Source organism: Salvelinus namaycush, chromosome 3 (assembly GCF_016432855.1).
Source record: "Salvelinus namaycush isolate Seneca chromosome 3, SaNama_1.0, whole genome shotgun sequence".
NCBI lineage: Eukaryota > Metazoa > Chordata > Actinopteri > Salmoniformes > Salmonidae > Salvelinus > Salvelinus namaycush.
Genome location: NC_052309.1, coordinates 42,378,445 through 42,390,163, shown reverse-complemented (window position 1 = coordinate 42,390,163; position 11,719 = coordinate 42,378,445). Strand labels below are relative to the sequence as shown.

The 11,719-nt window shown below is 40.9% G+C and overlaps 1 protein-coding gene across 1 annotated transcript in view; it reads left to right on the top strand.

Moving 5' to 3' along the window:
• The first annotated feature begins 10,932 nt into the window (after positions 1 to 10,932).
• Positions 10,933 to 11,719, top strand: part of LOC120043878 (unconventional myosin-VIIa-like) — a 75,125-nt gene continuing 74,338 nt past the window's right edge. Inside the window, exon 1 of the mRNA XM_038988483.1 lies at positions 10,933 to 10,950. Within this exon, the coding sequence (XP_038844411.1) occupies positions 10,933 to 10,950 (18 nt within the window). The remainder of the gene's footprint in view (positions 10,951 to 11,719) is intronic.

The window sequence follows — 11,719 nt, the reverse complement described above, 5'->3', positions numbered from 1 at the left end:
TGCCCCCATAGGATGACAATGCCCCCATCCACAGGGCATTAGTGGTCACTGAATGGTTTGATGAGCATGAAAACGATGTAAACCATATGCCATGGCCGTCTCAGTCACCAGATCTCAACCCAATTGAATTCTTATGGAAGATTCTGGAGTGGCCCCCGAGAAACACCAAATTATGGAATTTCTCACGGAAGAATGGTATCGCAACCCTCCAATAGAGTTCCAGACACTTGTAGAATCTATGCCAAGGTGCATTGAAGCTTTTCTGGCTCATGGTGGCCCTACACGCTATTAAGACCTGTTCGTGTTTCCTTTTATTTTTGGATTATGTGCCTGAAAAAGGGACATGTACTGAGATGTCTAATTTGACAGAACTTTGTTAGTGGGGGTGGGCCAGGTTTTAAGGTCCTGCTCTCTGGTTCTTACAATGATTTCTGCATCATAAAATGTTCGATTGGGATCAATGTTCCCTCTAATTTCAGGAATGCTGAGCGCAAACTTAAACATTATGAAAATTCTGTGCAACTTCCAGCACGCATATACTGAGGCGATACCTGCTTTATGTACATTTTTTAACAGTGACCAAGTAAGCTACTGTGGCTATTCGATCATAATGTAAGCCTACCAGAGTGGCCTACCATCAAAAACAATGGAGAAAATGCATCCCATAACATTTTAACATGGAAATAGCTGTTCTATCATTCACACTACAGTAGCAGCCAATGTGTGGTGTTCAGTATAGGCCTGCATGAGACTTTTAAAAAACATGCAGGGTTTGACATTAACCTGCTGATCCACTGAAGAGTCAAGGAGGTGACTGAAAATGCTGTGATGTTTGATGCAAGAAACCACTTTACAAAATAAAATGCATTATTATTCACATACCATTATTACAGAGAATCAGACAAATTATGCTACCCTCTGCCTATTGGCTACTTAGTTTATTCCAGCCAGTCTCAAAATACAACACTGCCCCTTTAAGACAAAAAAACCTTGTTATCTGACTCGCTTTTCAAAGATGTTCAGAAACGTTTTGTGCTCTTGTTGGAAGCAATCACTCCCGTATTGCCGACTACAAATTATCTATAATCGGGCTAATAGCTCACTAACTAGCAAAGGATATTAACAAAATGTGCACATGTGGCTACATGCAGGTCTCGCTTTGATCTGAAAACAAGCACATCTACTCACTACTGCTTATGCTGTAAACACAGTCCAGTTCAAAGTAAATGGCACAGATCCATACAGTGCATTCAGAAAGTATTCAGACCTCTTAACTTTTTCCACATTTTGTTACATTAAAACCTTATTCTAAAAAGTATTAAATAGTTTTCCCCCTCATCAATTTACACACAATAGCCCATAATGACAAAGCAAAAACGTTTTATTTTTATTTTTGCAAATGTATATATACAGTGGGGCAAAAAAGTATTTAGTCAGCCACCAATTGTGCAAGTTCTCCCACTTAAAGAGATGAGAGAGGCCTGTAATTTTCATCATAGGTACACTTCAACTATGACAGACAAAATGAGAAGAAAAAAAATCCAGAAAATCACATTGTAGGATTTCTAATGAATTTATTTGCAAATTATGGTGGAAAATAAGTATTTGGTCACCTACAAACAAGCAAGATTTCTGTCTCTCACAGACCTGTGAGACGTGGCTGGGTCTTTCAGCATGAGAATGATCCCAAACACACCGCCCGGGCAACGAAGGAGTGGCTTCGTAAGAAGCATTTCAAGGTCCTGGAGTGGCCTAGCCAGTCTCCAGATCTCAACCCCATAGAAAATCTTTGGAGGGAGTTGAAAGTCCATGTTGCCCAGCAACAGCCCCAAAACATCACTGCTCTAGAAGAGATCTGCATGGAGGAATGGGCCAGAATACCAGCAACAGTGTGTGAAAACCTTGTGAAGACTTACAGAAAACGTTTGACCTCCGCTGAAAGATCCAGCCACGTTTCATCTTCAATGCCCTTGCTGATGGAAGGAGGTTTTCACTCAATATCTCACGATACATGGCCCCATTCATTCTTTCCTTTACACGGATCAGTCGTCCTGGTCCCTTTGCAGAAAAACAGCCCCAAAACATGATGTTTCCACCCCCATGCTTCACAGTAGGTATGGTGTTCTTTGGATGCAACTCAGCATTCTTTGTCCTCCAAACACGACGAGTTGAGTTTTTACCAAAAAGTTCTATTTTGGTTTCATCTGACCATATGACATTCTCCCAATCTTCTTCTGGATCATCCAAATGCTCTCTAGCAAACTTCAGACGGGCCTGGACATGTACTGGCTTAAGCAGGGGGACACGTCTGGCACTGCAGGATTTGAGTCCCTGGCGGCGTAGTGTGTTACTGATGGTAGGCTTTGTTACTTTGGTCCCAGCTCTCTGCAGGTCATTCACTAGGTCCCCCCGTGTGGTTCTGGGATTTTTGCTCACCGTTCTTGTGATCATTTTGACCCCACGGGGTGAGATCTTGCGTGGAGCCCCAGATCGAGGGAGATTATCAGTGGTCTTGTATGTCTTCCATTTCCTAATAATTGCTCCCACAGTTGATTTCTTCAAACCAAGCTGCTTACCTATTGCAGATTCAGTCTTCCCAGCCTGGTGCAGGTCTACAATTTTGTTTCTGGTGTCCTTTGACAGCTCTTTGGTCTTGGCCATAGTGGAGTTTGGAGTGTGACTGTTTGAGGTTGTGGACAGGTGTCTTTTATACTGATAACAAGTTCAAACAGGTGCCATTAATACAGGTAACTAGTGGAGGACAGAGGAGCCTCTTAAAGAAGAAGTTACAGGTCTGTGAGAGACAGAAATCTTGCTTGTTTGTAGGTGACCAAATACTTATTTTCCACCATAATTTGCAAATAAATTCATTAAAAATCCTACAATGTGATTTTCTGGATTTTTTTTCTCATTTTGTCTGTCATAGTTGAAGTGTACCTATGATGAAAATTACAGGCCTCTCTCATCTTTTTAAGTGGGAGAACTTGCACAATTGGTGGCTGACTAAATACTTTTTTGCCCCACTGTATCTCCCTCACTAGCTTTATGCACCAGCTGTCAGAGCAGCTCACAGATCACTGCACCTGTATATAGCCCATCTGTAAACAGCCCATCTATCTACCTCATCCCCATACTGTATTTATTTATTTTATCTTGCTCCTTTGCACCCCAGTATCTCTACTTTCACATTCATCTTCTGCACATCTACCATTCCAGTGTTTAATTGCTATATTGTAATTACTTCGCCACCATTACCTATTTATTGCCTTAACTCCTGTATCTTACCCCATTTGCACTCACTGTATATAAACTTTTTGTTTTCTTTTTCTACTGTATTATTGACTGTATGTTTTGTTTATTCCATGTGTAACTCTGTGTTGTTGTATGTGTCGAATTGCTATGCTTTATCTTGGCCAGGTCGCAGTTGCAAATGAGAACTTGTTCTCAACATCGAATCATTCAATGGTTTTTCTTAATTTTACTGTTTTCTACATTGTAGAATAATAGTGAAGACATCAAAACTATGAAATAACACATATGGAATAATGTAGTAATCAAAAAAGTGTTAAACAAATGAAAATATATTTTAGATTTTAGATTCTTCAAAGTAGCCACCCTTTGCCTTGTTCACAGCTTTGCACACTTTTGGCATTCTCAGAACCAGCTTCATGAGGAATGCTTTCTCAACAGTCTTGATGGAGTTCCCACATATGCTGAACACTTGTTGGCTGTTTTTCCTTCACTCTGCGGTCCAACTCATTCCAAACCTTCTCAATTGGGTTGAGGTTCGGGTGATTGTGGAGGCCAGGTCATTTGATGCAGCACTCCATCACTCTCCTTCTTGGTCAAATAACCCTTACACAGCCTGGAGGTGTGTTGGGTCATTGTTCTGTTGAAAAATAAATGATAGTCGCACTAAGTGCTAACCAGATGGGATGGCGTATCGCTGCAGAATGCTGTGGTAGCCATGCTGGTGCCTTGAATTCTAAATAAATCACTGACAGTGTCACCAGCAAAGCACCATCACACCACCTCCTCCATGCTTCACGTTGGGAACCACACATGCGGAGATCATCCATTCACCTATTCTGCGTCTCACAAAGACACTGCGGTTGGAACCAAAAATCTCAAATCTGGAGTCATCAGACCAAAGGACTGATTTCCACTGGAAATCATGAGAGCCAGTTTCATCATAGCGCTGATGGTTTTTGCAACTGCACTTGAAGAAACGTTCAAAGTTCTTGAAATTTTCCGGATTTACTGACCTCTATGTCTTAAAGTAATGATGGACTGTCGTTTCTCTTTGCTTATTTGAGCTGTTCTTGCCATAAAATGGACTTGGACTTTTACCAAATAGGGCTATCTTCTGTATACCACCCGGCCTTTTGACAACACAACTGATTGGCTCAGACACATTAAGAAGGAAATAAATTCCACAAATTAACTTTTAACAAGGCATACCTGTTAATTGAAATGCATTGCAGGTGACTACCTCATGAAGCTGGTTGAGAGAATGTCAAGCGTGTGCAAAGCTGTCATCAAGGCAAAGGTTGGCTACTTTGAAGAATCTCAAATCTCAAATATATTTTGATTTGTTTAACACTTTTTTGGTTACTCCATGATTACATATGTGTTATTTCATAGTTTTGATGTCTTCACTATTATTCTACAATGGAGGAAAAAGTTAAAATAAAGAAAACCCCTTGAATGAGTAGATGTGTCCAAACTTTTGACTGGTACTGTATATATTAGCCCTTTGTGTATCACTAGCTTTATAGTACATCTGGATGGAAGTACTGCTCCTCACACCACACATGCCAAGACAGAGCCTCTTATCCAGCACCACAAGGGACCAATCTGGCAACCCATTCCAGCATGTGCCCAAATGTGAAGCTTTCACCCATCCCAGCATGTGCCCAAATGTGAAGCTTTCACCCATCCCAACAACAGGGTCAGGCACAGACAGCTGCTGGGTGTCAAAAAGCACTTCCTCTCCTATTTGTAAAATAATATCTGGGCTCATATTCATTCAGATGATCTCTTTCACCTATCTCGTCCTTCACATTCCGTAGAAATTAAAAAGGGTAGAGCCTAAGGAAAGGAGCAAGGTACTGAAATGGACCCAGGCCATGCCCACTGTGCCCACTGTAGGTGGCTATGGAGCCAAAATGGCTACCATAAATACAGATGTAAACAAAGGCTTTGATACCAAGGCAGCCCATGATTCAGCAGTCAATATTAAATTATTGTTTGTATAAGCACTGAGATTAGCCCCAGGAATCTGATTAATCCCTTAAAGGCCTGACCCTACCCCAACCTCTAGACTTCTTACCTCCTCCTCGTTTCATCCCCTCTTTTCCTCCTGCCCTCGCTCCCCTGACTACGTTACCAGCTGAGCCACATGGCTAAGGCATGACACTGTGCTTAACCCAGATGCAACTGTGACACTAATAACAAGCGTAAAGATGTCCAATGAAATGGTTCCCTGTATGAGGACGATTATTTGCACTGGTATTACACAAGAGCAAGATGTGACATTCTTGTATATAAGTACCTGTATAGACTTCCTTAGCATTTCCCATTTATTTTTATGTTTTACATTTTTTATTTCAACTTTATTTAACCAGGTAGGCTAGTTGAGAACAAGTTCTCATTTACAAATGTGACCTGGCCAAGATAAAGCAAAGCAGTGCGACACAAACAACAACACAAAGTTACACATGGAATAAACAAACATACAGTCAATAATACAATAGGAAAAAAAGTCTAGATACAGTGTGTGCAAATGAGGTAGGATAAGGGAGGTAAGGCAATAAATGGGCTTAGTGGCGAAATAATTACAATATAGCAATTAAACACCTGTACCATACCTGTACAGGTCATGGTAATTGCACGTACAGTTGAAGTCTGAAGTTTACATACACCTTAGCCAAATACATTTAAACTCAGTTTTTCACAATTCCTGACATTTAATCCCAATAAAAAATCTCTGTCTTAGGTCAGTTAGGATCACCACTTTATTTTAAGAATGTGAAATGTCAGAATAATAGTAGAGAGAATGATTTATTCCAGCTTTTATTACTTTCGTCACATTCCCAGTGGGTCAGAAGTTTACATACACTCAATTAGTATTTGGTAGCTTTGCTTTAAATTGTTTAACTTGGGTCAAACGTTTCGGGTAGCCTTCCACAAGCTTCCCACAATAAGTTGGGTGAATTTTGGCCCATTCCTCCTGACAGAGCTGATGTAACTGAGTCAGGTTTGTAGGCCTCCTTGCTCGCACACTCTTTTTCAGTTCTGCCCACACATTTTTTATAGGATTGAGGTCAGTGCTTTGTGATGGCCACTCCAATACCTTGACTTTGTTGTCCTTAAGCCATTTTGCCACAACTTTGGAGTATGCTTGGGGTCATTGTCCATTTGGAAGACCCATTTGCGACCAAGCTTTAACTTCCTGACTGATGTCTTGAGATGTTGCTTCAATATATTCACATAATTTTCCTTTCTCATGATGCGATCTATTTTGTGAAGTGCACCAGTCCCTCCTGCAGCAAAGCACCCACACAACATGATGCTGCCACCCCCGTGCTTCACGGTTGGGATGGTGTTCTTCGGCTTGCAAGCATCCCCCTTTTCCTCCAAACATAACGATGGTCATTATGGCCAAACGGTTCTATTTTTGTTTCATCAGACTAGAGGATATTTCTCCAAAAAGTACGATCTTTGTCCCCATGTGCAGTTGCAAACCGTAGTCTGGCTTTTTTTATGGCGGCTTCTTCTTTGCTGAGCGGCCTTTCAGGTTATGTCGATATAGGACTCGTTTTACTGTGGATATAGATACTTTTGCACCTGTTTCCTCCAGCATCTTAACAAGGTCCTTTGCTGCTGTTCTGGGATTGATTTGTACTTTTCGCACCAAAGTACGTTCATCTCTAGGAGACAGAACGCGTCTCATTCCTGAGCGGTATGACGGCTGCGTGGTCCCATGGTGTTTATACTTGCATACTATTGTTTGTACAGATGAACGTGGTACCTTCAGGCGTTTGAAAATTGCTCCCAAGGATGACCCAGACTTGTGGAGGTCTACCATTTATTTTCTGAGGTCTTGGCTGATTTCTTATGATTTTCCCATGATGTCAAGCAAAGAGGCACTGAGTTTGAAGGTAGGCCTTGAAATACATCCACAGGTACACCTCCAATTGACTCAAATTATGTCAATTAGCCTATCAGAAGCTTCTAAAGCCATTACATAATTTTCTGGAATTTTCCAAGCTGTTTAAAGGCAGTCAACTTAGTGTATGTAAACTTCTGACCCACTGGAATTGTGATACAGTGAATTATAAGTGAAATAATCTGTCTGTAAACAATTGTTGGAAAAATGACTTGTGTCATGCACAAAGTAGATGTCCCTAACCGACTTGCCAAAACTATAGTTTGTTAACAAGAAATTTGTGGAGTGGTTGAAAAACTAGTTTAAATGACGCCAACCTAAGTGTATGTAAACTTCCGACTTCAACTGTATGTGAATGGCGCCTAACGGCACAGTTGCTTCAATGCAATTTTAGACACACATACTTCATGTATCTTTAATGTAAATGTTTTAATGTATTTTTAAGGGGGGTTGCGTTATGAGCTAAATAGATAGACACCACCCTGGTCTCCCTAACAGCAGCAACTGACACTTGAAATGACATGACCAGAATGCCCAGGGTCCAAAGTTGAAGCGTCTCAGAGTAGGTGTGATGATCTAGTACAGGGTCTGTGTCTACAAAGCATCTTAGAGTAAAAGTGCTGATCTAAGATCAGTTTAGCATTTTATATCATCATGAATAATATTATATGAACAGATCCTAGATAGCCACTCCTACTCTGAGAACCTTTATGAATACAGGCCCAAAGCTAATGTGCTGTCTGACAGCCAAATACAGTCATCTCACTCTGTCTCTTTAATCATGAGCCTTTTGAGTGTCGATGTGTCTCTAGCCTGGTCCCAGATCTGTTTGTACTTGCCATGCCAACGCACGTTAGGACCAGGCTAATGTGTCTCTACATTGAATACTAAAGTAAACACTTGCATTCAGCTGCCTCCTATTTATTTTTAACTATTTCCATTGACTATACAGTGAAGGACAGGTTTTAAATTGTGATTGTTTGAAATGTTTCCCTTTCTGGACAGTCCACTGCATGTAGACTGGCGTGTTTGTTCATTATTTCTTAGTGGGTGCGTCATTCCTTCTTTGTTAGAACCATAATAACCACAATTGGAGGAAGTCCGTACTACTACTAGGGTCTTTGAAAGGTTAGTCAACGTCTTTGGTGTGTGTGTGTTAGTCAGGTGACAGGTCGGAGTTATGCTCACTGGGATCAGAGAGAGAGGGAGTCCTTTCATTCAGACAACTAACTGTAGTCATGGAGATCTGAAATAATAGCTGCCTGATCAAGCTTTCTCAGCCAGAGCCTAATTTCATTAGACAGTTTACTTGTGGATTACAATGATGGTGTGTGTTTGTTTGGCTGTGCGTGTGTGAGATCAGGGAACTGGTTTTCGTTTCGATTCTCTTGCCTTCTCCATGATGTGCACTTGTTCACTCGTCCTCATTGATTTAAAGGTCACAGGTGTAAGATATATGGTGGAAACTCCCTTGAGCCCATGGAGGCAACAGTGTAGAATTCTAGCAACCAGGAAATGGCAAAGTGATTTCCACTAGATAACATAGCCACAAAGTAAGAACAGCTTTCCCATTTTGAAAACAGATGCCGCTCTGGCAGGAGAAGTCAATAGGCAAATATCACAGCCAATCACAACACTATTACTGCATATATGTTATGGATATTTTCTGAAATTACAATGCAAAAAAAAAAAAAATCCTATGTTGCACATTTAAAAAAGAATACGTGAAGGCTATGTGTTATGACATTTTTATCTTGGCTGTGACTTGGTCATAGCGACGAGGCGAAGCCATGATAAAAATTTCATAACACATGGACTTGAGTGTATTATTGCTTTTATACAATGGGTTACCAGCATTTAAAAGAAAGCTTATTTCCTAAACCATACATTTAAAAAAAAAAATAGTGATGCTACTTTCAAAAACTGGTTGTCAAGTGCAATTTTAGATGTTCTATGGTCGTTAGTTCTATTCGTCTTGACTGCCATGTAAAGCAAAACTATCCAAGCGCTGGTTGATCGTTCCAGTGCTTTGCAGGTTGCTATGACAAACAAAATGGATGCTATGGAGGCTCTTCCCATCTTGCTTGCTTGCCAACTACACAGCTAACACAATCACTTCAGACTGATGCTGGAAAGACAGCAAACTAGCTGCATTTCATTTTACCCGTTTTTCCATTGACATTTCTTTGTATATATCTGTAAAAATTATGCTGATTCATGATTTCGACTGGCTAAGAAAAGCTGCCTGTCTGTTTCGTACTGACTTCCGACACGTTCATTATAATGGGACACAATGTTGCAAATGTCAGAGATAATGTCTAGATGCTTTTTACAGTGGAGATCACGTTTATAAATTGCATGGCTGGGCAGATGAGACAGTGGATCTGTAAAAGTAGTAGCAGTAGTAGTGTGTTGCTAGGTAACGATGTAAACAATGCCACTTTTTATGTGGCCATGTGTATGCTGTCTAGTATATCATGGGCCGGAAAGACTAACAATTGGAATTCCTAACCACCCGTTGTATGAAATGCTTTTAAATCCCCAATAAGGAGTGAACGAGTGCACATTTAAAAGAAGGGAAGTGAATCAGACCAGAGCACAGGTCAGAAAGCCCCTGTGCAATGGATGATCAGTCCAGAAGAAAACTGCAGAAGTCATAGCCTGAAATGGCACCCTATTGCCTATTTAGTGCACTACCTCAATGGCTATGGCTATAAGTAATTCACTATATCGGGAATATGGTGCCATGCAATTTCAGACATAGCCATATCACCTGAGCCATGGCTTGTTCATGCTGCTACCATCCACAAGGCTAGGTCAGCATAAATGCATCAAAGCTGGGACCGAGAGACTGAAAAACAGCTATCTCAAGGCCATCAGACTGTTAAAAAGCCATCACTAGCCGGCTACCACCCGGTTACTCATTCCTGCACCTTAGAGGCTACTGCTCTACAGTATATACATATACATGGAATCACTGGTCACTTTAATAATGTTTACATACTGCTTTACTCATTTTCATATGTATGTACCATATTCTACTGTATTTTAGTCAATGCCACTCTGACATTGCCGTCCTAATATTTATATATTTCTGAACTCCATTCTTTTACTTTAGATTTGTGTGTATTGTTGTGAATTGTTAGATATTACTGCACTGTTGGAGCTAGGAACACAAGCATTTCGCTACACGCGCAACAACATCTGCTAAACATGGTTATGTGACCAATACGATTTGATTTGATAGCCATACTACACATTACATCCAATGACAACTGCTTTGGGGACATTTTAATTTATGTACAGTCATGTCTTTAATCTTGCAATGTAATGGAAGTTCTGACAACAAGCATATGTGTGTACCCTCGCTCTCCGTGGGCAGAAAGGTCTATCATTTTATACACATGAATTCCAATTGATTAAAGTGGTATTCCTCTAACCTTAGACAGTGTGGGGTCTGGTCCACCAATCACCACAGGACAATAGACTCCGCTTCAAGCCATCTGTCCCGTGAGAACCACAGTATGTAGAGAACCCTGTGGTGAATCTTTACCATTAGTTAGACTGTGCCAGTGGTCAACACAACTGCGTATGGACTGCATATGCCCCCCAGCAGTGGTAGTTCAAATCCCCTCTGGGACAGTTTCTACGTGTGCCTATGTCCTGTAGGTCTGATATGCATGTCTATAATGATTTTTTTTCTATTCCAGGAGCCTGACATGGTGACTTCTAATGTCCTGGAATAAACCGGAAGCTGAACCATGGTCATTCTGCAACAGGTACAGAGTAGAATTCCTTATTTCTCACTCGTTCTCTCTTTCAAACATACGCATACTCACACACACACACACACACACACACACTGTACAACTCTGCCAGGACCTAGGATCAAGAGAGACACTCAAGTGTTTTAGTACTATATCTCTTGACACAATGATGAAAATAATCATGGCCTCTAAACCTTCAAGCTGCATACTGGACCCTATTCCAACTAAACTACTGAAAGAGCTGCTTCCTGTGCTTGGCCCTCCTATGTTGAACATAATAAACGGCTCTCTATCCACCGGATGTGTACTAAACTCACTAAATGTGGCAGTAATAAAGCCTCTCTTGAAAAAGCCAAACCTTGACCCAGAAAATATAAAAAACTATCGGCCTATATCGAATCTTCCATTCCTCTCAAAAATCTTAGAAAAAGCTGTTGCGCAGCAACTCACTGCCTTCCTGAAGACAAACAATGTATACGAAATGCTTCAGTCTGGTTTTAGACCCCATCATAGCACTGAGACTGCACTTGTGAAGGTGGTAAATTACCTTTTAATGGCGTCAGACCGAGGCTCTGCATCTGTCCTCGTGCTCCTAGACCTTAGTGCTGCCTTTGATACCATCGATCACCACATTCTTTTGGAGAGATTGGAAACCCAAATTGGTCTACACGGACAAGTTCTGGCCTGGTTTAGATCTTATCTGTCGGAAAGATATCAGTTTGTCTCTGTGAATGGTTTGTCCTCTGACAAATCAACTCTACATTTCGGTGTTCCTCAAGGT